At 47.3% G+C, this 27,198-nt stretch overlaps 5 protein-coding genes; 4 read left to right on the forward strand and 1 right to left on the reverse strand.

The window, feature by feature from the left end:
- The first annotated feature begins 8,830 nt into the window (after window positions 1-8,830).
- Window positions 8,831-12,562, forward strand: GSTUM_00005876001 (uncharacterized protein). XM_002837967.2 has 5 exons: window positions 8,831-10,417; window positions 10,478-10,781; window positions 10,944-11,428; window positions 11,875-11,969; window positions 12,078-12,562. Exons 1-5 carry the CDS (start codon window positions 9,052-9,054, stop codon window positions 12,294-12,296), a joined length of 2,469 nt encoding a protein of 822 aa, XP_002838013.1. The 5' UTR covers window positions 8,831-9,051; the 3' UTR covers window positions 12,297-12,562.
- A 1,175-nt stretch (window positions 12,563-13,737) lies between these two features.
- GSTUM_00005877001 (uncharacterized protein) lies at window positions 13,738-14,139 on the reverse strand. XM_002837968.2 has 1 exon: window positions 13,738-14,139. Exon 1 carries the CDS (start codon window positions 14,106-14,108, stop codon window positions 13,965-13,967), a length of 144 nt encoding a protein of 47 aa, XP_002838014.1. The 5' UTR covers window positions 14,109-14,139; the 3' UTR covers window positions 13,738-13,964.
- Window positions 14,140-16,080: 1,941 nt separating this feature from the next.
- Window positions 16,081-18,286, forward strand: GSTUM_00005878001 (uncharacterized protein). XM_002837969.2 has 3 exons: window positions 16,081-17,008; window positions 17,083-17,345; window positions 17,431-18,286. Exons 1-3 carry the CDS (start codon window positions 16,648-16,650, stop codon window positions 17,749-17,751), a joined length of 945 nt encoding a protein of 314 aa, XP_002838015.1. The 5' UTR covers window positions 16,081-16,647; the 3' UTR covers window positions 17,752-18,286.
- A 661-nt stretch (window positions 18,287-18,947) lies between these two features.
- GSTUM_00005880001 (uncharacterized protein) lies at window positions 18,948-21,070 on the forward strand (the record flags this gene model as incomplete). XM_002837970.2 has 2 exons in its annotated part: window positions 18,948-19,889; window positions 19,968-21,070. The coding sequence occupies 2 exons, from the start codon at window positions 18,948-18,950 to the stop codon at window positions 20,931-20,933; spliced, it is 1,908 nt and encodes a 635-aa protein (XP_002838016.1). The 3' UTR covers window positions 20,934-21,070.
- Window positions 21,071-22,317: 1,247 nt separating this feature from the next.
- Window positions 22,318-25,564, forward strand: GSTUM_00005881001 (uncharacterized protein; the record flags this gene model as incomplete). XM_002837971.2 has 10 exons in its annotated part: window positions 22,318-22,354; window positions 22,410-22,482; window positions 22,549-22,738; window positions 22,819-22,920; window positions 22,991-23,095; window positions 23,228-23,458; window positions 23,579-23,685; window positions 23,736-24,306; window positions 24,454-25,322; window positions 25,393-25,564. The coding sequence occupies 10 exons, from the start codon at window positions 22,318-22,320 to the stop codon at window positions 25,424-25,426; spliced, it is 2,319 nt and encodes a 772-aa protein (XP_002838017.1). The 3' UTR covers window positions 25,427-25,564.
- Between the last annotated feature and the right edge of the window lie 1,634 nt (window positions 25,565-27,198).

Below are 27,198 nucleotides of genomic sequence, written 5' to 3' on the forward strand. Positions count from 1 at the left end.
GGTGGTCTCGGATTTCTTCAACTTCCCATTCATCTTTCTTTTCAATGATGATAGGTGCAGGTCGAGAGTGGGTTCTTCCAGGGAACTTGGAGTCGTCATTTGGGTGGAATCGTTTGACAGCAGAGGCGTGGAATACTGCAGTATTGCGGCGGTACATGTGTCCATCCATCTGGACAGTGTAGTTCTCTGTATGTTCGTCAATGGATAAGACCTTAAAAGGTCCTCGCCATCGGGGTTGCAGTTTCTTGCTGCGTCCAACATTGGTGATGAACATGTTTCCATGTACCATGAGCATATCACCTGGTGGAATAGGGACATGTTTGCATCGTCGCTTCTGAGCAGTAGTGGTGCTTCAGAATCGGGCAGCCTTAACAGCTTGGAAAGCGTCATTCTGAATTGCTTGATGGCGGTTTAAGTGGTCGTCGGAGGTAGGGACTGAGGAGTTCTTGAATAGAGTTGTAGGTAGGAGAGGGTATTGGCGGCCAAAGACTGCCTTGTATGGCGACATCCCCAAGGTATCTGAAAATCCGGCATTGATATATGAAGCGAGTTCGACAAGGGCTGGTTCCCAGTTGGTTTGTCGTTCATTGATCAAGTTTCTAATTCCGGTCTTAACCTCGCGGATTTTTCCTTCTGCCTGGCCATTAGTCTCATGGTGTCCTGGGGTAGCCATAATGTAGTTTATTCCGAGGGAGGTCAAGGTTTGCTTCCAGAATCTAGTGGTAAAGCGGGGATCAGCGCCACTGACAATAGATAAGGGGTACCCATGTGGGGTAAACAGGTATCGTTGGAGGTTATTCCAGGTGTCTTTGGAGGAATCGGTAACTTTCATTGGAATGAGCCAGGTATATCCAGAAAATCGGTCCACAGCTACCAAGATGGTGTCAAATCCAGCGGATTTGTTGAATGGTCCTGCGAAATCGATGGCATAGGATTCAAATATTTCACATGGTAGTTGGAGGGTCTGAGCTTTCCCTTCAGGAAGTTGTGTTCGCTGCTTATTTGCCTGACAGAGTTCGCATTGCCTGACAAAATCGCGGAAGTCCTTTCGCATTTCAGGCCAGTAAACATATTCTGAGGCATATTGGAGGTTGCGATCCACACTATGGTGTCCTTTGTTGTGGATTTCGGAAATAATATATTCTCTAATAGTCATTCCATTGAACATATGGCCTTTTGGTATGTATAGACAGTGTTCACCATAACGGGTGCTGGTATAGACCATTCCATTTGATATGTTGTAGGGGGTGAGGTCTCCATGCCTGAAGCTATCCATGGCTTTAAAGTAAATCGGGTCATGGCGGTATCCTGCTATCATTTGGCTTCGGAAAGAGGAGGTTAATTCTTCTGTAGTCGATCTAACATCTCGTTCATCCTCAATTAGGGATCCTCTTGTTGGTTCAATAGGGGCTTCCTCTTCCTGAAAGGTTTCATAGAGGTGACGCCGATGCTCGGGAATAGTAGGGGGTATGACCGAGACAATGGCTTCATTGTTATATACTCGTAAGGGTCCACCATATAGTGGTCGTGAATCGATTATGGGAGGAGAGGATGGCGGGGCTGACTGTGGGGGGTGTAAATAGGATATTGCATCCACGTAGGCTGCTGCTTGTTCGAGTTCTTTAAGACCTTGGTATCGTGTTGGAACAGGATTAAGCCTGTGCTATGTAGGAGGTGATAGGGTCGATTCATCATCATTGATCATCTCTTCTGCTCCTTCTTCGGTGTCGAAGCTGGTGTCTTTGGAATCGTTAGCAGGCATATAGTACGGTCGCTGGTATCTGTTGCCGAACTTGATCTCAGTCTGGTGAAAAGGGCAGGTGTCGTGATAACAGTGGGACCAGTGGAGTCTGCTTTGTTCAAGTTCGTGAGGAGGTGTGCTGCAGAGCGTGCAATTGTCTTTCCATTCTTCATCAATGTCCTTTCCTCGTTCTGTTCCGGCAGCACTGTACATGGTGTAAGAGAAAGGATTGGAGGGAGTGGCAGAGCTGGCGGCAGCCATCGATGGTTCTTGTTCATAGGAGGTGTCATCAGGACTGTCCTCGCTTTGTCTTGTGTGGTCGTGAACAAGGGGAGGGTTTGCGAGGTCTTGATTCTCATATATGCGGGAGAGAGCGTCAGCTAAATAGTTCGTTCTTCCAGGGGTGTAGATAATTTTTGCATCGTATTTGCTGATTTCGCCTATCCATCTTGTTCTTCTTCTTCCAGGTATCCTTTCTGTTTTAAGATTAGTGAGAGGTTGGTGGTCGGTAACAATAGTGAAGGTATTGCCCATGAGGATGTGGTTGAAAGCGGCAAGGGCATCGATTACAGTAAGGGCTTCCTTGTCTGTTATCCCATCGTTCATCTGTGAATTAGTGAACTTTCTGCTGTGTAAAGCGGCTGGTCTTGCCGTTTCATGGGAGGCTCCTTGTCCAACCCATGCTCCAACTCCAACATCCGATGCATCAGTAATCAGCCATATTGGTTCTGGTTTGCTGTAGTCAATAGGTTGTTAACATTGGCGTTTTTTATCAATTCCTTGATGTTGGTAAAGGCTTGGTCATGAGTGTAGGTCCAGACAAATTCTGCATTGCCGGTAAGGTCCGTGAGCGGTGCTGTCACAGTGGCATGGTGTGGTAGGAACTGGGCAATATAGTTGACTAGTCCTAGGAATCGCATGAGTTCCTTTTGATTCCAGGGTGTCGACCATTCCGTTAAACTGGCTATTTTTCCTGGGGCTGCATGTATTCCTTCACCATCTATAACATGTCCTAGAATATCGAGTTTGTCGGCAAACAGGATTGATTTGTTTCTGCTAGCGTAGAATTTAGCTTCCCTAAGTTTGGTACAAACCAAACCTATATGGTAGGCGTGTTCTGTTGCGGTGTTCGAGAAGATGAGAATATCATCAATGTAGACCCAAACAAAATGGTGGAGGTATTCGCTCAGGAGGGTTTCCATAATTCGCATAAAGGTGGCAGGCATATTCATATCACCTTGTAACATAACTCGGCTAATGAAACTTCCGAAGGGTGTTTTGAAACTGTTGTAGCGTTCGCTTTCTGGGTCTAACATTGTATGGAAGTAGGCATCGCTCAGGTCAATCTTACTTCGGAATCTAGCCCGTCCAACAGCATTTAGGATCTGGGTTTGGTTTGGGATAGCGGAGCTGTCCATAACCGTGTTTTCGTTCCGTAGTTTGAGATCAACCAAGTTGCCGATTCTTTTGCCATCTGCTTTGGGTTGAACAAACATAGGAGCGGCACCTGGGGCTTCTACCCGGTAGATGACTCCTCTTCTTTGTTGTTGGTTGATCCAATCACAAAGTGGACTTTTGTATGTGTCAGGAATAGAGTAGGTGGGTTGGTTCATGAGATTGGAGGGGTCTCGGAGGCGGATGTGGTGGTTCACCTCTCTCATAGGCGGTAGTTCTTCGGGTATTTGATCAGGGAAAACATCAGCATATTCATCCAATAGTTTTTGGGTAGTTGCTTCACTGACTGCGGCTCGGTGCTCTCCGCTTGTTGGCTTGCATGAGACTCTGACCTTCTGATCTGGGAAATCGATAGTTGATTTCCCCACACCTGATTATAGCTTTCTGGTGGTTCAGGAATGGCATGCCTATTAGGGCATCGTATTTGGCTAGGTTTCCAATCAGCATTTCCTGGGGGGGTAGTATAGCAGAACCAAGTCGAATAGTTGCAGAACAGGTTTTATGGCTTGTGGATCGTGATCCCTTTACTGCCATATTGACTGGTATGGGTTGGTTAAGGTCTCGGGTTGGGAGTCCATGGACGGAGACAAAGGCATTACTGATCATATATCTTCCGATTACGTCCGTGTCGAATAGAACTCGTGCCCTTTTGCCGTTGATCAGGATAGTACCTTCCAGAGCGGTGTGTGGTTTGAATGTAGCCGGAGGTCGAACACTGCTGCATTCCACATCGATATATCCGATATGGATCCCTTCATATTCACTGGATTGGGCGTTATCGCTTTCAACATTGTTCGCCGATGCCTCTTGCTTAATTGCCTTTCCTTTTCCTTTCTTCGTAGGACAGTTCTTTGCCATGTGTCCTGTTTTTCCACATTCAAAACATTCTCCTTTTTCCCATCTCGATTCTATGCAGGATTTTTTTTTCTTCTTAAAAACCCGTGGGGTATCATCTCCAGAGTTGCTGGAGGCTTTGTGTCGTGGCTGGCTGTTCCTACTAGAGGATGTCTGTGTTTTGTAGGCCTTGGTCTCATGGAGAATGGCGTCTTTTCGTTCTGCTCTTGCAATTATTAATGCAATATCATCGCCATCTTCCTCGAGTGGTTCTACTTCTCGCCGGAGGGTAGGATGCATGGTGTCGTAAAATCGTCGCTTCAGGATGTATTTGGAGATACTTCCTCTCTCCATCCAGTCCTTAAACATCACTAAGTCCGTAGCCACATCGGTGATTCGCTTGACATACGTTCCGTTAACTTGCTGGAGCTGGTTGAATTTGTTGTAAAGGAGGTCGTTGGTTATAGATGATTGGAATCATCCTTTCAGGTAATCGAGAACTGTAGATCCTCTTAATCTTACATTACCGCCGAAATCCTTATAGCATTGGTGGTATGCGTCGGTTGCCTTTCCTTCGCAAAATGATCCAATGATAAGTCCGGTTGTAGGGTCTTCCACATCTTTTCCTTGTAAGAGTAGGAAGTGTGAGAGTTCTGTTGCCCATCATTCAAAAGCTTCAGGTTTGAGGTCTTTCCCTTCGCTTGTGAACTTCGCTGGGAGGTGGAGTTTAAACTTAGGGGGTTCAAATGCTGCGGGTACCTCCTCTTCTTCAGGCCTTGCCCGAGATTTTCCTCCTCCCGAGGGCCCTCCTCCTGTGCTAGCCATATCTGATTCGCTACTAGATTCAGGGTCGTTCAGAGGTTCAAAGGAAGGCTTCTTTGCTGGAGTAGAAGGGAATTCTCCTGGAGGTTGTGTATCTTCCGTGTTTGCAGGATCACCCGGCTCTTTAGTAGAGCGCCGGGGTTGTTTCTTCCTTGTAAGGTCTTGCCGTGGGATTTGCTTCCCACTCCTGGTCATCAAAGACTCTATCTTGGGTTTGAGATGAAGCCGAATGTGCTGTGATTCTGCAGCTTCTCTCCGCTAGCGTTCTGAGGTGGATATTGATAGGTTGATCAGGCCTAAATCCGGGGACAGGTTCTTAACCACTTGCTGAGGTTAAAAAAATGTAACGCGTTCGCAAGGTGCTAATCACGTTATCGGTAAAGGATACGATAGTTGGCAGGTGGCCTGCTCTTCCGGAGAGGAGGCGAGAGCTGAGAACTAAAGGAGGCTTCAAGGGTGTACTGGAAAACAAAGAAGTAACTGCTCAACCAAGTATATTGGAATACTGTCTGTCGAAGTCTGCCTTTTCTATCGTAGAAACAGGCGGTCTTTAAATACACAAATCTGTTCATGTCTAGCATGAACGAAACTAATCAAAGGTATCAATCGATACACTTTGGTAAAAACTCTTTAAGTATCAAAGGGATACTTAAAACAAAACATAAAACAAAACCAAGTATCAAACGATACTTAAAACAAACCAAGTATCAAAGCGATACTTAAAATAAAACATAAAACAAAACCCAGTATCAAACGATACTTAAAACAAACCAAGTATCAAAGCGATACTTAAAACAAAACATAAAACAAAACCAATAACCAAGTACCCGTACCGGTTACAGTTATCAAGAACTAACCATCCAAAGGGACATCATTTCACTAGCAAATACATTACAATATATTTATTAAATAAGAACTTTTACCTTCTCTGACCCTCCTCCTCCTAATTTTTTCTTTCCTTCTAGTAATGCATAATCTTAGAGGGAGTTGCTCCTACTATCCTAGCAGTAACAGTAAGGCTTGGAGCTGTTCCAATAGCCCCCATTTTGATGGCCATTTGCTCTTGAATATGGGCCAGAATTGTAGCCTGAGAGTGGTTTAATTCCATTATCAGAGTATATAATATACCTCATGGTGAGTCAAAACACATGGTGACATGAAACAACTCAATCAAGTATAGTTCAAAACATCAATTATCCACAGGTATTCTCATCGTCCTCAACCTTACCACCAAGGGGTTCCTCCTCCGGTCTTTTCTCCTCACCCCCACCATCTTCAAAATCCAAATTCTCCACCCTATCTAGAGCATTTTTCTTTTCCGTTCCTAATTTCTGGTACTCTAGTTCCTTCTCCTTCATCAACTATTTGTAGTTTTCAAGCTTTTCCTCTAATCTTTTTTCTTCAATATCTAATTGAACCATGGATTTGTACCTCTTACTCTCATGCCCATTTTTTTCCCTCTCCTGCTGCTACTTCAGTTTACTAGCTATTTCTGTAAGCTTAGTAAATGTACTAGTATACAAGCATGTATAATAATCTAAACTAGTTTTTGCACGCTTTTCTTTTCCATTATAATTGGTATGAATTATCTTCTTCATATCACCAGCAGAAATAGCAGAGTTATCTATCTTAATTCTTTTCCTGTCTTTCCTACTAGAATTAAGACCTTCCTCTATGATGTATTGTTGTATTTTCCATTCGATTTCATCTCATAGATTTAAAGTAAAACAGTAAAATGAGGCTAAGTGAGCCAGAGAGCAGATACCAGCATGGGCATCTCAAGAGTATGAGGTGTTTTGGGAAATTTTACTTTGTGCAAAGTTTTCCAGTTGAGTAATCTCTGACTCAGTTTTAGGTATTCGAGGTTCAAGCAGAAGTGAGGAGGTGGTATGGTTTTCTGAATTTAGCTGATAGGAATTATAGTCAGGAAGGATTTGTAAAAGCTTTAGTGCATTTAAGAGATAAATGCTAGTTACTTCAAATTCACTTAGGATATTTTTCTCAATTAGACCACCTATTTGTGCCTGCTGCAAGACATCTTAAAAGTTCTTCTTACTATATAGTTTCCCAATTGAAATATTTCCCATACTGCCTCTGTCTACTTTTGCTTCAATGGACTAAATACAGCAATATCACATAGCTGTAATTTGTGTGTGGTATGAGCTGGTAGGTAAAAAGGAATAATACGGTGCTGTAGGCAATAGAGTAAAAACTCCTAAGTAACATGAGAGGAATGGCCATCAAATAAAAGCATTTGAAAGCAGGTTCCGCTAGCAGCTTTAGCTGCTGATAAACTATTCGGTCCAAAGAAGTGCTCAAGATATTATAGACTCTTTTTTGCATTAGTCTATCTATTCTCAGAATACCTTATCAAGACCTCATCCAGCATGCAAAGATGTGAGTTTTCCACCCAGCTCTCTTAAATACTATCCCCTTTGAAAATTATCATAGGTAATAATTGAGATCTATCTGCACAAAGGGTTTCTATCACAGTAACCATTTCTCTTCACCTATTACAAGCACGCAGCACTCCACTTTGCTGTCATAAATTCTTACCATAGATTCCTCAGCATAATTGGGTAAATCCCATCAGATAGCCAATTTCATCTAAATTGTAAAAGTTTTTCTAGTTGATATTGTACTTAATAATAGTAGCTTCCAACTTATTAAATTAACTATTATGTATATAAATTTTGTAAATAGATATAGCACATACTTGTTCAAAGAAGTTTACAAATACAAAATAGTCCTGCTATGCCTCAACTCTAACATGCTCAATCTACCGGCTATACCTAATCCCTAACTCTAGATGATGGTCTAAGAATGAAAGATGCCAGTTGTATCCCACAAGTCTAGTATTTTCAGAATCTCTTTTGCTATATAAGTACATAGCCATCTCCTTGAGAAGTGCAATATGAGGAGGAAAACAATAGTCCTGCATTTTCAAGCACCTGATTCCAAATTAGTTTCTTAGATAACATTAAACTCATTCAAGTATTAGAGTCATTTACCAATTAACTAGTACCTTCTCCTCTCCTCTATTTAAATATTACTTTCGCTTATTATACCTATTAGTAGGAACTCGGCCATGGTCACGATGCCAAAGTATAGTTCTTGGAACTTCATAATCGAGCACAAGCTCTTGGTAGGTGGGGACATGACTCCCATGCTCATGAGCTTGATTCAGGGCACCAAGTGCAAGTTCAATACACTGTTCTGTTGAAAGATGATCGGTTGGAGACATTTTGATGAAGCTGTTTGTATAAGCAATTGATTCCTTCTGCCTAAAGCTTTAATTTACATAAACTTCTACATGATGCAAACTCCCTCGGGTATGGCACTACTCTGTTGTAGTAACTTATTCAGAAAACAGGTTTTTGGCTCTTAACTAGTTGATCAGCAACCACTTGTTTTGTGTCACCGTGTGTTTCGGCTCACCGTGGGGTACGTTACTGCAGTTGAGTTTGGTCAGTGATTTGTGACATCATAGCCTTCCAATTCCTATAATCCCGTCCCTATTCTGTTCACATTACAAGTACTCGTACCAGTGTGATGACACCCTTCTGATCTGATTGCATGAGAGCAAAAATATCCCATCTGGTGGTTTAATAACTTTAACCCGCGTTCGATGCGGTGCTCGAGCGCTGGCACGTTGAAGAATCCCTCGTAGACACTATAATAATATTATTATGATACAAAACCTCAACTTCCACTCCCCTCCCAAGATCGCCCCCGTTCCCACATGCTCGTGAGGGCTAAAGCCCAAACCGCCCCCGCCATCACTATCGACCTTGCCGTGACCTTCACAAGTAGTCCATCATATCATAGAACTCCATCCTGCCTCAACATCCAACTTGCTAATTTCCATACAGTAGAGTAAGGTAAAGTACCGGTGTGGTTGATTTTTACTCTTGCGAGCAGTGCTAGATCAGATCATGGTCAGTTGAGCCTCCATACCTGCAGCCCTAGACTGAGGCAGAAAAAGAAAAATCACAACATACTCCATCTAAGTTTCGATATACTTCTGTGTATGCTCAGAAAATTTCATCCACATGCGTCCCTCTTCATCAACTTCCCCGAGGAACTGTCGATTGTTTGGCGCCTTCCGTAAACCCCACCGCTCCTACTATTGTTTGCTCTGGCGAAGGTCCATCTCGTCCCGCAGCCTTTCCGCAACCGCTTCTCAAAAGATAGCTACAATGTACAACACAGCGAGAGTCGGGCTTGGAGCACTGGTCACAACAGGAGCCGTTGTTATGTTTTACCGGACTCAGATTCACCGGAGGATACTACCGGTGAACGAGCGGGTTACTCCAGGGAATGCCGCCGTTGGAAGCAACGGAAAACAGAAGGGTGATAATGATGAGACGGAGAACGAGAAGGCCGAACCAGATGAGAGTGATGGCAAAGCTAAGAAGGGAATCCTCTCCGCGATAAAAGGAACTTTTGGGCAGCTCGTCGTGCAACAGACACCGAAGAAAAACCCGGAACCCACACCGGATGACGATCTGCAAAAAAAGAGTATTGGCGTCGTGCAGGCCCGCGAGGAAGGGCAACTTAATCAGAGAGATGCATTAACAGATACTCAGTGGCTCACATTCTCCAACAAACTTCTCGTGGCGAAGGAATCCATACTCTCCATCGACTGGCCAAAGCTCAACAACCTTACAAATGTTTTCCCCGATTGGGCTACCGGACTGCCAGAGTGGGTCACAAAGCTTCAGCGAGAGCTAAACATGGAACCCGGATCACTAGCGGATGAGATTTGGAGCGAAGCGCAGGACCCCAAAGTCAATCCAGAGGTGGAAAAGGATGCACACGTGAGGTTAGGGAAGGATCTCTGTGAGGAAGAACAACGCTACTTGGCCAGTCGGAAGGGCTTCACAAAACAGGGGTTGGCCCAATATCTCAACATTCCGGAGTCGGATATTCACGATGACGATGTGCCAATTATCGCCACTACAGGGTCCGGCGGTGGCTTACGAGCCATGGTTGCAGGAGCAGGCTATTACCAGGCCCTGACGGAGGCCGGCTTGTATGATTGTACGACATATACCGCGGGAGTTTCTGGTAGTTGCTGGTTACAGGCTCTTTACCTTACTTCTTTGGGGAAATGCTCATTCGATCGAGTGATGGAGCATCTGAAGGCACGCATTAATGTACATATCGCCTATCCGCCTAAAGCACTCGAGCTGGTTACCTCGGCACCTACGAACAAGTACCTCCTACGCGGAGTGGTGGAGCGACTAAAGACAGGTTACTCTCCATTCACCCTTGTGGATTTGTATGGACTGTTGCTGGGCGCTAGGCTCCTGGTTCCGTCAAATGAACTGACGCTTGATGATACTGATCTGAAATTGAGTGCCCAAAGGAGGTTCTTGGAAAATGGAGAGCAGCCTTTACCTCTTTATACAGCCGTCAGGCACGAGATTCCGTTCATCGGCGGTGAGAACGAGAAGGGGAAACCAATTCCTGAAGAGCTTAAGGAGAAGGCAAGTAAACACGAGAGTTGGTTCCAATGGTTCGAGGCCACTCCTTACGAAATATATTGCGAGGAACTTGAAGGTATGATTCAATTCAATGATTCTCATGCAACTACTTACTAATCTAGAAACTTGACGACAGCTGGCATCCCAACTTGGGCAATGGGAAGGCGATTCGAGAATGGCGTCAATGTCAGCCGGAAGGTGCCAGAAATGAAACTCCCGCTACTGTTTGGGATCTTTGGATCGGCCTTCTGCGCTACTTTGAGCCATTACTACCACGAAATTCGTCCATTTGTAACATCTGTCAGTCTTTTCTTATCATTGGATAAGATGGTATTGGACCGAAACAATGATCTCTCGAAGGTTCACCCAATTGATCCTTGCAGCGTTCCCAACTTTGTAAAAGGCTTGAAGGAATCATTGCCCTCTACCTGTCCGGTACTGTAACCCCAACACCTACATAACCTTAAAAATAGAACTTTTGCTAACGAAGCACCAGGAATCACTCTTTGAATCTGAAGGTATCAAGTTAATGGTTTGTCCCCCACCCGCCATTCCTGCGTGTCGCTTCCTGAAGCTTGGAACTCCCCTTTTGTATTATCAAGTGTTTCCACCCAATTGCTAACTCCACTCAAGGATGCGGGAATGAGCAACAACCTTGCATGCTACCCGCTCCTCCGTCCGGGCCGGAACATCGACATCCTTATTGCCTTCGATTCCTCAGCAGAAATCCAAACAGCAAATTGGATAGGCTACGCCGAGGGTTACGCCAAGCAGCGGAAGGTCCAGGGATGGCCTGTCGCGATCGGATGGCCCAAAGGCGACAACAAACAAAGACAACAGGAGCTTGAGGATGCCCAAGCACACTCGGCAAAAGAAGCGCAACAGAAACTGGAAGAAGCTCAGAGAGAAGCTTCCGAAGCGGAGAACGACAAACCTCTTAGTCAGAGAAAGGAGGAGCAGAAGAAGAAAAATGCCCTTGGATACTGCACCGTCTGGGTTGGCAGCAAAGAGGAAAGGGACTCCGGTGACGAACCGCCTCCAAGCAAAGCTGTGGAGGACGACTGGGAGTTGATGAAGCCAAATGCAGGTGCGTACAGTATGACATGATAAATGATATTGGACATCAGTGCTGTCGACATTGCTTTCCCCACCCCGCTTTTTCCGTTCTTCCACACACACACCATCACCCATCCCTCCCCCTCTTATCTTATCTTGAGGTCCCCCGCTCGCTCTCCGTCACGCGCCAGTTTCCCACTCCACCCCCCCCCCCCCCTTTTTTTCTTTCCTTTTTCCTTTTTTTTTGCCCCTCTCTGTCCACACTTGCACTCAGTCCGCCCATCGGTACGGATGTGCGTGTATTACCCAAACAAACCCAGAATTCACCTGTCCTGCACAAGTACTGTACTCGAGTACAGCACAGTAAAACCAAGAAACAAAAAATTGGTTCCACTGTTGCTGTTTCTCTTGCGCTCTTCACATGAGCCTTCTCATAGGGCTGACGAAACGGAACCCACCGGGCAAAAAAATTCACAGGGATAACGGTTGTCTATTTTCCATTAATTCCAAACGAGAAGGTACCAGGTGTTGACCCTGAGATAAGCCCTTACCTATCCACCTGGAATTTTGAGGTGAGCTTCCTCCTTTTTTAGTTCCCGCACAGTACCCCCTTTCACGCAAATACCGTACAGTAGAGCTGATCACCAACGTGGCCGTGCCAAAACGAGAGAGAGAAAAAGTGGACACCAGAACAAATCGACCAAACAGTGGCGCTGGCCAAAGCTAATTTTCGGGAAGGGGCTGAGAAGCTGAAGGGGACCGTCAGGGCCGTTTATGAACGGAAGAAGAAGTTGCGGTTGGGGATGGAGGAGAAAATGATCGAGAAGCGTGAGAAAAAGGAGGAAGAGAGGCATGAAGAGAATAGAAGGACATACGGGATACATGATCATTTCTCATGATTTACTCCTTGCTGTTCTTCTCTGCTTTGCCTTGTCCTCCTTTTTTTCGACTTTTGATGGAGGGGTCTCCTCTCCCCCTTGCCGTGTATACTGTACACATCACATCATGGCACCATAGATAGATAGAGCCCCTCTTTATAGCAGTCCACGGAAACTACGGCGGTTTGTTTTTGCCGTCATCGTAGGTACTTGTACCATTATCTCTCTACAGAGAGTTTGGTCAGTTTGATACGAGAACCAATGCCGATAAATAAAGCTTGGTTTTTTTTCTTCCTCCCCTCTGCATGTGCAGTTCTTCGTTTCCCGTGCCTCCGAAATTGGTCATCTTTCCCAGATCATAATATATCGGCGGTGTCTACCATACCATAATTACCGAAACAGCCCGCACTTTCAATCGGTTAACCAATTCCTCCCACCCTCACATATATCACAGCCCTGCCTCCACGGTACACCCCACACCCTCCATCAAAACTGGCCAGAAGCTGCATGAGGATATACGAGTATGATATCAAACACCCATCGAAAGTCCCGATCCCTCCTCACTCACCCTGACACCTAACACACTGCACCAGCACGCATTCCACATACCACACTACAAGTGCCAAGTGAGTGAGTGATTGCGTGTGAACCACGCTCCGCTGCTCCACAAACCCCCATCCCCACCAATAGCAAAACTCCCTAGTCCTTGCAGGACGAGGATCCCCAAGTAGGTATGTCTTGGTCCTGCCAGGCTCTCTGCAGCGCTCGAGTACCGTACTACAGTATTGTACCGTGACTTGTGCATTGCAAAAGGTATCGGGAAACCTTGGCGTCCCCGGCCCTTTGTGAATAAGTGGGTGGGATTGGTGATGTTGATTGTTGATGGAAGAAAGAGATAGGAATCTTGGTAGGGTGTGTGGGGTCAAGTTTACTTGTATGATAGTTTGGCCTGTTAAGTCTGGGGCAGAGCGGAGGGTACCGGTAGGGTAGTCTAGGGTCTAGGGATGTGATGGCAACGTACGGTACTCGAGTAGGACAAAAGGCTGTGATCCGACATGGGAAAGAAAGGTAAGGATTGCTTGTGAGAGCGTAGCGCGGGAGGAAATTTACTCCACCGGTACAGTACCGTAAATCTGGCGAACTGAGTGGCGTGGCCGTGGTGGAAACTCAACCGAAATCTGTCACTGAACAGCAGGGACACTCAGCAAAAGCACAGTAATACACTACCACATTCATATCCGAACTTGTTCGCATCGTCCTGTACAACCCACCTGCCAACCCACACAAATTGAATACCCTCGATCCATCCGTCAAGCACAGCCAACTCTTGATCCCCTCTTGCTTCCTTCCCGTGTCCGATCGTTTCCGTGGCATGACATCGACTGCGTTGCATTCACCACAATGATTGCAGCTCACTGCACGATTCGGACACCACGGTGGTCGCAGAGTTGCTGAGCAGGGCAGACGGAGCACAGTAATTTAGACTAGAGCACAGTAGAGCACAACACCAAATCTAGAATAATCCCCAGCCTATCCAGCTCACCCCTTCCCCCTCTCCATGGTAAAACCCCCTATCGTATCATATCACACTGTCTGATACCGGTAATAACTATAAAAAAAAACCCCTCGCGGGATCACTTCTCAACGCCCAGACTGATAGTCTACCCCCCCCCTTCATCCCATCGCTTGCTAACCCCCGTTAACGACCCTCCCCCCTTCAGCCGCACCTAAGCAGCAGAAACGCGCAAAAGAAAAAGAAGAAAAAAAGCCCCAGAACCCAAAATCGTGGGGATGAAGGGAGGGGGGGGCCGATCTCGTTTTCCTCACGGGCATTTCTACCGTAACGGTAGTGTGTGTGTGAGCGATGCAGCAACTGTTTTGTCGTTCAACGAGTAAATTTACGTTTACTGGGAAGCGTCACGGACCACGTTTAATTTGTTTAAGGGTATTAATAGGTGGATCGATGGGTGATGATGATGATGAGGGTATGATGGGCGGATGGATGGACGGACGGATGGATGGATCATGGATGGGGGTACCGTAAATTGTCGCGTGCGCAATGGGGGGAGTGAGGTCAGGGAAAGAAGGATGGCTCTTCTTTTTTCTTTTTCTTTTCTTTCTTTTTTTGCGAATGGGTTCTAGTGATGGATGGTGCTCGGATAGAGAGAGCAGAGGAGCACTTATGTCGGGAGGTGAGTTAGGTACAGTACTGGTATTCGGTAGCAATTGGTTGACAGTGATGGCCTGCTCGAGTACTCCTGCTGTCGTGACTTGGACTTGGTACTGTATCTATACTGTAGTACTGTGAAGAGAAGTCTGCTCGAGTATCATACCTGCTGGCCATAGGACTCAACTTCCTTCCCTTTTATCCTGCTCAAAGTATCACGAAGCACTTGTACCCAATTCCTATACCCCCACTTCCATTACCGTCCGAGCGGTGATAGAAAGCTCGCCTGCTCCGTTGTAGACTAGACTATATCGTGAGCACCATCTCTCTCCCCCCCATAGTATTGAATGTGTGAATGTGCTAGTCGAGCACTTTAATATTGTTCTAAATTTACAAGTGCGTTCGCCTGATTTTCAACATAATTTAGTAATTCCAATGGTACCGTAGTATAGTAGAAAAGTACTAGACTATGCCTCGAAGGAAAGCATCAAGATTGAGCACTTTTATCTACGGGTATTCTTACATAAAAGAGCTTGGTCTGCACTCGATCAACCCCCCCGTATCAGAATCGTGTATGGTACCGGTATGTTCGGCAGTAACGTAGTCATCTCTCCCAGCTCGTCCCTGTTTTTATTTTTATTTCATTCCTCCTTTCTTCCGCTCCTCCTCGCTTCGCACAGGCACTCTTTTTCCGTCTGTTCCCTTTTCTAAGTTTCCTCCTTTTCCAGAGAGAGGAAGGAGACGACGAGAGAGAGGGGCAAAGAAAAGCGGACGGTCCAACGGATTAACCAGGTCCAAGCGGTGCATGAGAAAGAGGGATCTGAGAATCTGCGGGTTCGGCCTCTGCCACCCCCAAACTTTTTATTATTATTATTATTTTGATTTTCCTTGCCGGGCGATACATGACCTAGGAAGCAATTGATTCACATCCCTCCGCGACAGTGCGAGCAGGGGGGTGGCAGCACTTTGAGCAAGCACGGTGTCACACGAATACCGCACAACTTTGGTACGAGTACTCTACTCGTACAGTAGTGGTGCTCTTTCCAGAGGAATACCGGTATCGGTGCTGCGCGATACTGAAGGAAGAATTTAGAAGCGGTCGAACAGGGAATAAGTGCTCTGTTTTGTCACCCTTTTTAACGCTCTTTTCGGGAAGGAGTGCACGTTCCTTACTGATTCAGAAGACTTGAGCCACTGTGTGATACGAGTGCGATACCACTTGCTGCTGCTTCCAACTGGGATTCTTGTTAGACCTGGCGGCCTTGTGCTGGAAAGCAGGAGAAAAGTGACCTGACAGTGGCAGCATCCGAACTCTCCCAAGAAAGGGTCCCTTTTGGCTTTGCTGTAACCCACGATAGAGGTTTTGGCTCCCACTTGTCTGGTTACAGTTTCTGGCCAGTCCAAATCGGTTCCCCTTTTCTTCTTCTTCCCCTTCTCGCTCACAATCACAAACTCGCATTTTCTCTTATTTCTTCGAGGCTGCCCTGCCCCTGGTGGGGTGACCCACTGCCACTCACATTCCCGCGCTTTTTACTCGCTCGCTCTGAAGGGTGGCTTGTGTGCCCTGCGTGTGCCGTCCGTCGTATAAATATCTATCTGGACCTCCTCTTCCCTCTCCTACCTCAACTTGTATCCGTGGTTCCTACCACCCTCTGGATGGTTAATTGTGGAAGACGAAATATACAAAAAGGGTCAAAATTCCACTGTCTGTGTTGGGTTCGTTATTCAATTCAGTAACTTGCCTGCCTAGGGAAAAAAATTGGCAGAACCCCCGCCTCCCCCCGTCGGCGTACGAAAATACTTATCCCTTGCTGGACCACGAACCTACGAAACGGAAAAAATATTAAACCATACAAACTTCCCGCTCCCTTCGCCCGTCGGCCCCTTCTACCGTAGGCAGAGGGTTGAACTCCATTCGCTCCTACTGAACTACCTCCAACGCACGGCGCACTATACGCATACATGTACATAAGTACATACACACGGACACAGATAACACAGTCATTGCTGCTACAACTGCAGACTTAGAATATGCCGAGGAGAAATAGATGCTCCTTGGTACTAGCTCTGCCACCCCGCCTTCCATCTTCACGCTCTTCTAGTGCTGGCCTTTCTTCCTCATCTCGGCCTTTCGACAACCCTCTCCCTCAATTGCCTGCTCCCTGCACCGCTCCACTTCAACTGCTCCATCTACCACCTTCCGACATGAACCCTGTATCTCAGTCTGTTCCCTGTTTGCCGACGGTATTTAAGTTAGGGCTCGTAACCCCAGATACCCCATCATTTCCCCTTCGTGGAGACGGAGAGGAGGAAGCACACGACAGCAAGCGGTTACGAAGCTCACAAGCTCAGAAAGAAGGAACATCACACGCCATGGATTCTCATATCCCCACACCGACTTTGACAAATTCACCGGGGTCACCATTGGAGATGGAGTACTCTTACGAAGAATTCGAAAGATATTTACCACTTTCCAACTTCCCGACACCACCGCTTTCTGATCAGTACTCTCCAGAGCTGCCGGCGGGCCTCAATTTTGAGGATGTCTTGAATCCCGAGCTTTATGGTGAGTTCTAAACCCTTTCCCCTTTGACATACGTCATTTCCCTTTCTGTTTCCGTCCTAACACTTAAGTAACAGGCCCTGCAAGCTACCTCTGCAGTATGTTGCCGAAGAATGCATCCCGCGAAGCTCCCTCGACTCATCTGCTACAATCTATCCTACAACGAGCCAATGTTGCTATGGAGGTTGTGGGTTTGGCGAGTTGCATCTTGGATTGTTTGTCTGGTCAGTTTGTGCGTCGGTGGAGACAGGAATATTGTGCGGCGGAGGGATCTGCGGAGCGATGTGAAGTTCTGGCCGTGGCTGCTCTGTGCATTGCTCTGAAATTCCTGGAAGATACTGTTTGTTTCCCCCAATCCATGAGAACGTGCATTTTCTGGGGGAAAAAAAGTTTGGATGGTCCATTTTGCTAACATGAGAAAATAGTCGCTATCCTCTAGGATGTGGGCTCGCGATATTTGTGGTGATAGATTCTCACCGAGAATGCTTAGCATTACTGAGCGGCTGATCCTTGGAGATGTGGGCTTTTCCATTGCCGGGATTTGCACAGCTGAGCTGATCCAGTATTCTATCAATGAGATGAAACGGCACTCCAAGACTGCTCCGAAAGCTAAAAGACCATCATGCCCAACAGCGGCGGAATCCTCACCTTCCAAGCAGTTCACGAAGACGACGTTTCCTCGGTTGTCCGAGCTGGACTCGTTCGTTAGTGACACTTTGGTTGATCTGCCAGTCTCTATTCCTTAGACAACTCTAGCATATTACCTGGCGTTGAGCATTATTTCATCTTGCTTTTTCTTTTATGATTCTCTTTCTCTCTGCTCTTGAAGTCTGGTGTATTTGGGTGTTTTGACATTTCTCAAGAGCTGCAGCGATTCCATGCGATACCTGTTTTGTTTTTGTTTTTTCTTAATTAAATCACCACCTTCGTGGTCATGGTTTACGAATAATGCCTAGCATTTTCATAGCTTGCGACATTCCCTTTCAGGACTCTCTTCACTGTTCTTTTTTTTTTTTATCAGGAATACCTTACACCCTTGTAATGTCGTCCTTTTTTTTTGGAGGCCATATATCTTTGTAGTTTCGGCGTTTCACGGTACAGAGGCATATACCTTTTTTCTTCTCTGGGTGTGGTAGGAGAGTTGGGTTGGGTGGATGGAAGGATGAATGGAGGTTTCTCCTGCAGGATAAGCAGAGGACACCAATGAGAGGCAGGCTTCAGTCAGTCTAGTGGATACAGTAGATAGACAAGTAGCTCAGCTGGAAGTTGTCTGACCAAATACTTGCTGCATGATTCCTATTGGCGATCAAATATCGGGAGTCCTCAATCGATATCTGAAACGTGGTGGGGTAGCGAAATTTGAGTTGTAATTTTTTCTATGGTATGATAATGCCAGTGCGGTACCAGTACAGTACTGTGCTGGGGCACGGTCAAAAGGGAGGGAAAACTTGTGGTGGCATGGCAGGGATTTTGTTGATCGATCGTTAAACTTCCTGGAGAGAGAGATAGCATTATGGAAGTCAGAAACCCAGACCTGGGCGCATTGCCGTTTGCTTTCCTCCAGAGACGAGGATTGGAAATTCTCAAGGGCTACTCGGGGTTGTAAGCAATCCCTGTGGGACTGGTCTGTACTGAGCCCAATCTCATGATTCTTACCTTACACCACTCGGCTCCTATTTCTCGTGTCAACTAGGCCTCGATTTTTCCCACTGATATTGACCATCCGCCCACTGCCCCATGGTATCTTGCTGATCCATTTTTCCGCCATGCCCGAGTACCGCACTGTACTCGAGTATCCGCTATCATACTTGGAGGTCAAAAATGGCAGATGGCTCACGCTGCTACTCGTGTAGTTCACAGCCCTATGCCTAGACAAGTCAATCGGTCTGGCAACCTTGCAACATCCCCCCCCGCTTCGATCGAAACCTCACTTCAAAGCAACATGGCACCGAGGCGCCATATAATCGACAGCCTGTGTCGTTGTTTGTGCCCACAATTCAATAACCTGCTTGCCAGCAAATCCGCGGTAGCCCAATTCCGCCCTCGAAACCTGTCCACTCCCGCATCATTAAGATGCCTCTCGACCACCCGTCCAACCCACCAATCCATCGATCCAGTGCCCGGGCCGGCATCACAAACCCCACCACCGGAGCCTCAAGGCGCCCTCCCATCTGCCGAAGACGGCACCAGCAAGACTTTCTCTATATCAAGAACCCGAATGGTAAACTCGCACCTAACATGGAACAAACCGGTCAGCTTTGACCGGAAAGAGCGCCCATTCATCCGACGTGCCCGGTCAGCGCTTCGTGGCATAGAGAAAGTCAAAGACCTAGCACACCGTGGCGCATTCCCAGAGGTCTTTGATGAGGCCAGGGCCCTCGTGGAGTCTGGATACGAGCCGGATCGGGAACTCTACGCAGCGCTGGTCTACGCATGTTCCAATTTCCCGGGATGCCTAATGCAGGATTTGGCCCTCAGCCTAGTGAAAGAGATGAAGGGTCGGGGTATCCAATCAAATACTGAGATGTATCACCATCTACTCAAGTTGTTGGCTACGTCCCCGGACTACCTCAAGCGCGCGGAGGTGCTCAAGGAGATGAAGGACAATTGGCAGACGGTGTCGGATGACGGGTGGCAGTGGGTCATTGCCGGGCATCTAATGGGGGGAAATTTGGAGCTTGCGTTGGGGATTATTGAGGAGCGGAGGGGAAAGGGGTTAGTTGTGCATAGGAGTACGTATGAGCATGCTATTTACAGGCTTTGTGCGGCTGGGGAGGCGGAGGGGGCGCTGAGGATCGCGAAGATGCTGGATGATGAAGGGTTCTGGGAGACACCGGCGAAGGTGGTGTATGATTTGTTGGTTGTGGGGGCCAAGCAGATGCATGTAAGTGGTTCTCAATCTGATACCTATATTATCAATGATGGAACAATAGGTGACTGATGACATTTATTTCTATCGCAGCTCGACTGCACAATGTGGTCCTGGTTCCAAATGAACGACCGCCAACTCTTTATCCCGGACGACGGCCTTTGCATACTAACTTTGAACGTCGCCGCTCGTTATGGCGTCGCAAAACTCGCAACAGACGTCTTTCGCGTCCTCGTGGACCGCAAATTCGAATACGGAGAGCACCATTTTGCCGCCCTGTTGGAAACCTACTTAGTAGCCGACAACCTCCCTACCGCATTCTCGGTCCTGAATATCATGGAATCCGCCAACGTGCCGCCAAAACCAAACACAACCCGCAGCATAGTCAACAAACTGACACAAAACAACTCCCCACGGGACATCGAAGCGGCATACGAAATCCTCCTCGCCCAACGCAAGCTCAAAAACTCTGTCCATATTGCAGCCTTGAACACCATCATCGCGGCGTTCGTCCGAATCTCGGACGTCAAGTCCGCTTTCAATGTATACAAAGTGATCCCCAATTTCGACCTACGCCCGGACCTGCAAACATTCAATTGGCTGCTCCGGGGCGCGGCGGAGCAGGGGAGGAAGAAGTTTGCCATGTGGGTAGTGGCGGAAATGCAGGAGATGGGGATCAAGCCTGGAGAGGAGACGTACGAGAGTCTCGTGCTGGTGTGCGCTGCTCAAGAGGTTATCAATGATGCGTTCGCTTACTTGGAGGAGATGAAGAATATGAGGTTTAAGCCGAGTGCGAGGTTGTATGAAGCGCTCGCAGTGAGGTGTTGGGAGTTGAAAGATTGGAGGTTTGAGGGGGTGGTTAAGGAGATGGAGGAGAAAGGGTATTCTGCTCGGGGGATTGTGGAAATGTCGCACCAGCGGAAGGCTGGGGAGCAGGCTGCGGTAAGGGCGCAGGGGGTCCAGAGAGTGAGAGCCCAGGAGGATGAGGAGGGGGAAGGCCTCCAGAGGGATCCTGCCGATAAGGTTGGAGAGCAGTTAGGGCGTAAACTGAGGTGGTAATCATAATCGGTCACTCGGCGATTGAATGTGCTAGGATGAGATTGTTTTTTCTTCTCCTTTTGTAAAATTCTAGATTTTCTGCCAAAACACCGGCAGGGACAGCTGGGTGTGTACATGATACGGTAAAAGCCAAGGAACATATCCTGTTACAGACTCATGACGCAATACGTATCGTGACTCAGAACCCCAATATCATGCACTCCCCAAGTGCATATCATATCACACCAGAGCCATTAAGTATCTCAACACAATTCCACTTTCACCCCCCGGAATCACCCTAATCAAACGGTCCCATTCAATCACCCACCTCAAATAACCTCCCCCTCCTTCGGCCCGGGTGGCAAATTCCTCTTGATAACCCTCAGCATCTCAGCAGACTCCTCCTCGGAGAACCTCTGGTCCATCTCCTCCACGATGCAATCCAGCTCTGCAATACTGCTCGGTCGGCAATTCACCATCATGAGTAGCTCCGCCTTCTCTAGTGCGAAGGCCGAGATCTCGTGCATGAAGCTTGATATCGCTTCTTCGGATTGGGTGGCGGCGGGGGTGGTTTGGAGGTAGTCCCTTACCTGCGTGAAAAAGTGTCAGAGGGAAGGAGAATGGAGGAGGGGAGGGGGTAGGACTTCTTTCATTATTGTTTCTAGATTGCTGGATTTCATGGCGTGCGCTGTGCCTTGAGATTGGCCGAGCGCTAGGTACCGCGTTTTCGTCTCCGTTAGGTGTCTCAGGACTTCGTAGTCGCTGAGGAAGGCGGTGCGCGGGTTTAGGACTTTCATTGCGGTGGTTGAGGGGTGGTGTAGCTCCGGGAACTGCGCGCAGTTTCGCAAAGATTGTGGTAGGTATTAGTTGTGACCGATTGAGACTTGGAGGTATGGTATACTGTAGTAGATGTATTGGAACTTGTCGTTTGTGCTGGTGATTTTTTGGTAAGATCGATGTCACTGTTGAACATTTGTCCCAAAAGGTCACGGGCCCTGCCAAGCCAAACACCTGTGAAGAAACGCGACCTAATCGCGTAACCTACCGGAATTACCGATCTTCTGTTGTTCCAAGCAGGGGCAGGGGGCACCTTTTTTTTCCCTTTCCCACCCAAAACCAAGCCCTCCTTCCTTCAAGCAACACTACTTTACGCGTCCACGAGAAAGAAACATAACCCCTCTTTCGCTGTTTTTCTCATCGACACTGGACAGGTATCATACCCGCTACGTTTTCTTTTAACAACTGTACACTTCTCTCTATCTCATACACCTCATCCCGTTTATCAATTGCTACTTCTCAAGGCTCTCGCCTTTGACAAAAACCCCTCTTGTCTCGCAGCTTCTGGTTGTTGTTCCCCCGATAAACAAACAACCCCACTACAGATAGGACAACACATCCGCCCATCATGGAAAGAGATCCTATCACCGACCAGGTCTTCAAAGGTAAGCTCTAAGCTCCACTCCTATCTGCAAGAACAAACCTCTAAGAACAAAACAGATCGGGTCCGCCAGTTCAGCGAATTCTTGGATCCAAATGATGAAGACCAGCGAAGCTATACTGATTCGATTAAGTATATAGATACCACCTTTCTAAAAGAGGAGTATAAGTGAACTGATTGGGAGGCGGAATTATACAGGTTGATGCTTAATCGTGGCCAGCGACGCTTACAGGTTAATCTTGACGAGATACGCAACCACAATAGGGAGCTTGCGGATGGGTTATTGAATACCCCGTTTGATTATTTGCCGACACTGGATCGGGCTTTGACGGAGGTTGCTTCGACTTTGAGGGATCGGGCGAGACACGAGGAGATTACCGATGATACGGTAGGTTGTTTATTGGATTGGATTAAGAGCGAGTAGGGAGGGGTTAATCTTGAGGAGTTGCGCTGATTGGAGGAATATAGCTTTTCTACTGTGCCTTGACTGGCAGTTTTGGGGAGTATGCGGTCAATCCTAGGACTTTGAGTTCGAAGCATTTGAATCATATGATTTCGTTGGAGGGGATCGTATGTCACCATTATCCTTTCTTTCTCCAAAATGTGCATGTTGGGTCAATGCTGACTTGGGGTGGTTTAGGTCACTCGGTGTTCCCTGGTGAGACCGAAGGTGGTCAAGAGTGTGCACTACAATGAGAACAAGAAGGTGTTTGTCGGGCGTACATACAAAGATCAGACCATGTCTGTCAATGGGCCAGCAACTACAAGTGTAAGAATGACCTTATCGAGACGGAATATTCCAAGTTAAATTCATTTCTTTCTTTTCCTTTAGGTTTACCCCACCGAAGATGACCAGGGAAATCCACTTATCACGGAGTACGGTTATTCGGTCTATCGTGATCATCAGACCATCTCTATACAGGAAATGCCTGAACGCGCTCCGGCCGGGCAGCTTCCCCGAAGCGTAGATGTGATTATGGATGATGACCTCGTGGATCGAGTCAAGCCCGGTGATCGTATTCAGTTGGTGGGGCTCTACCGGTCATTGGGCAATCGGAATGCCGGACAAGGCAGCTCGACCTTCCGGACCTTGCTTATCGCAAATAACGTGATCTTGCTGTCTTCCAAGGCTGGAGGTGGTATTGCACAGGCAACCATTACTGATACTGATATCAGAAATATCAACAAGATTGCCAAGAAGAAGAATATCTTTGAGTTACTGTCGCAGTCATTGGCCCCAAGCATCTATGGTCATGACCATATCAAGAGGGCCATCTTGTTGATGCTGTTGGGAGGGATGGAAAAGAACCTGGATAACGGGACTCATTTGAGAGGGTGAGCAATAGCGATGGGCTCTTTTGCCTTCCGAGTACTGACAATATTAGTGACATTAATATTCTCATGGTTGGTGATCCCTCGACTGCAAAATCCCAGCTTCTTCGATTCGTGCTCAACACTGCACCCTTGGCAATTGCAACTACTGGTCGTGGGTCTTCCGGTGTAGGTTTGACTGCAGCAGTGTCTTCAGATAAAGAGACGGGCGAGAGGCGGTTGGAAGCTGGTGCTATGGTTCTTGCCGATCGTGGTGTTGTCTGTATCGACGAGTTTGACAAGATGAGTGATATCGACAGAGTGGCTATTCACGAAGTTATGGAGCAGCAAACGGTTACGATTGCCAAAGCTGGTATTCATACCTCGCTTAATGCCAGATGCAGTGTCATTGCCGCGGCAAATCCGATATATGGCCAATATGATCCTCACAAGGACCCTCATCGTAACATTGCTTTACCGGATTCCCTGCTATCCCGTTTCGATCTGTTGTTTGTTGTCACGGATGACATTGAGGATTTCAGGGATCGTCAGGTATCCGAGCACGTTTTGAGGATGCACAGGTACCGTAGACCGGGGACCGAGGAAGGAGCCCCTATCAGGGAAAATCCCGGTCAGATGCTAGGCGTTGGCCTCGAAGAGGATAATGCCGAGTCTGGAAGGCCCACTGAGGTTTACGAGAAGTACGATGTACTTTTGCATGCTGGGGTTACTATCACTACTGGACGCGGGAATGCCAGGAGGGTGGAAGTCCTTAGTATGGGCTTTGTGAAGAAGTATATTCAATACGCTAAGACTCGTATAAAGCCTGTTTTGTCAAAGGGTGCTGCAGACATCATTGTGGCTACCTATTCTGCTCTAAGGAACGACGAGCTTGAGGGAAGTCAGAGAAGGACGTCTCCCATGACTGCTCGTACCCTGGAAACCTTGATCCGTTTGGCGACTGCCCATGCAAAGGCAAGGCTTTCGAATCGTGTAGAGGAGAGGGATGCTATTGCGGCAGAGGAAATTTTGAGGTTCGCCTTGTTTAAGGAAATTGTTCAAGACGAACGCAAGAAGAGGAGAAGGGTTGGGAGCGCAGAGATGGATGTTGACTCGAGTGATGACGATGACGACGATGAAGAGGAGGAATCCCAGCCAAGGACCCGTGGGTCTTCCCGTCGTGCCCGAGCATCGGCCAGAAACAAGAGTCAGACCGCCAATGGCGGCGCGGATGATCACGAGATGGATGCAGCAGTGGATGACGACGACGACGACGACTTGTACTCCGCCCCGACTTCCTCAAGGCACACGCGGAGGTCAGGCCGGAGTGCGGTCACTCAGGACGAATCTCAAAACTCCTGGGCATCTTCCCACCGTGCCTCTTCAGTTTTGCAATCGCAAACCGAGTCAGGCCAAGCTTCTAGCTCCGCCGGGCCGTCGGCTGCCGCAGAATCACAGTCTGAGGCTATATCGCCCGCAAGGGTACTGGTATTCCAGAGAGCGCTCGCTGGGCTGCTCAATGCGCCTGTATTCCAGGACGACGCTGCTGAAGTTGGGCCCTTACTTGTTGAGATTAACAACAGCATAGGCCAGGAGCAGAGGTTCTCAAGAGGGGAAGCCGAGGCTGCTCTCGAGAAGATGAACGACGGGAACAAAATAATGTTTGTGCCCCCTAGAGCCAGCATCCAAAAATATTTTTTTAAAAAAGCGAACTTTGCTAACAATTGTCAGGTTCACTGGTGGAGATATTGTATACAAACTATAGTAGGATGGAGTGTGCTCGGGTATCGTACCCCTTAGGCGTTGGTTATTATGGTTCCGCTCGGCTTAGTTACCCCGACCCGGTTGCTTATGAGGTTTTTTTTTTTTTCACACTCCGAAAGTAAAAATTCCAAATGCCTTTATCATACTGCACCTGTACGAGTAATTTACCGTAACACTCGATTGTGACACGGATGGAAGAAAGTGGAGAAATGCTTTTCCAAAACGTTTCAACAGCGCCCGTTTGGCACAAGCACCCTTTAGGCGCACCCTTTTTTATGATAATATTATGATATTGTCGTAACTTTAGATTTTTCGCGTGTCGGGGCTGCACACATGGTGGGCGCGTGGGCACTTTCTTGGCATGGAATGTAAGTTACGGTATTGCCGTAGCGGTATTGGTAAGGTGGGAAAAGATGGGGCACAAGTGAATGTAGTCTCACCCAGCCAATCACCAATAAGGTGGGGGGGTTCGCACCATCTCAATTGCGAGCAACCGATTCGCCAGTTGCAGCGGTGGTGAGATGAGTTGGTGGGTTGAGAAGTGAAAGAAAGATGCTCGAGTATGATACGAGTACAGTACTATGTATGTACTGTACACGTACAATACCCAACTTGGAAACTAAAGGTCTTTGGACCCAATTAGCTACAGCAACAAAAAGGCCATAATAGTGGGTACAAGGTGTGGATTTTGAACTGGAAGATGGTCCAATTTTATATAAATGAGCTCATTGAGGTCCTCGCCAGTCATTTTTTGGTCAATTGAGTCCACGGTAATTCCGAATCGTGCCGGTCTGAGTTTTTATTTTATTTTTCCAGACAAACACCAGTTACCGGTAATCGTTCGATCGAGTCTGGAGGGATCCCTCCTACATTGCCACCCCCCGCCCTGTTACAAATACGATACATGTCGAGGGTCCACTGTGTTGTCAACCTGTGACTTTCGGTGGTGTGATAGCGTATAATACCTGGAAATTTAGGCTTGGATTGGGCTTTTGCCTGTCGCATCAATTCAAGGGAAGAATACAGGTATGATACACATTCCTACTTGTACGAGTACAGTACCTTATGCCAAGTCGTTAACAGGCCAACGGCACTTTGTGCATAAGTTACCGGTACCATGCCGGTAACTGTACCCGACGGTTTTTTTTTTTTCAAAGTCTCCGCCCAAACGGAGGGAGAAAAGAAAAAAGAAAAAAAAAAAGAGAGGAAATCGATCAGAGATGCTTGGCCCTACTCGTACAGTCACCGTTTTTTTTTCCCGTCGAAAATTTCAAAAAACAAGACTTATCAACCCCAGGACCCCCCCCCTTCCTTTACCCAAGGGAGAAGGTTTTGCTTGGATATCATAGGTGAATAACGATTATCAATTCCTTCAATTCAGGCCACTCTCATTGTAAATTTGTAATACTGCATTAGCGGGACATCCCTTTTGGTATACTAGTAGTTGTAGATAGGGAAAAGTCATCAAGGAAACGGGTAACTCTTCGTCCCGGATAGACTACATTATTTTTAGGGGGCGAGGGGAAAGGTCGAGCCGCGCCACCCGTATGATTACTACCGCTAGTAACTCGGCCCGACCCCGGAGGCTTTCCGAAGGGAACGGCGGATGTGAATGTGTGCCTTGCTTGCCCACTTACGCACTCGAACCGGTAGTCTACTCGAGCTTATAGAAGGAAAGTGGAATATTCGGAGAGTCATCATGGTGTGAGATGTGATGATGGGTGAGTGAAGACGAGTACAATTTCGATTTGGTGATTGTACCGTACCAATGTG

The sequence above is a fragment of the Tuber melanosporum genome, assembly GCF_000151645.1.
Source record: "Tuber melanosporum whole genome shotgun sequence assembly, scaffold_21, strain Mel28".
In the NCBI taxonomy this organism is placed as follows: Eukaryota; Fungi; Ascomycota; class Pezizomycetes; order Pezizales; family Tuberaceae; genus Tuber; species Tuber melanosporum.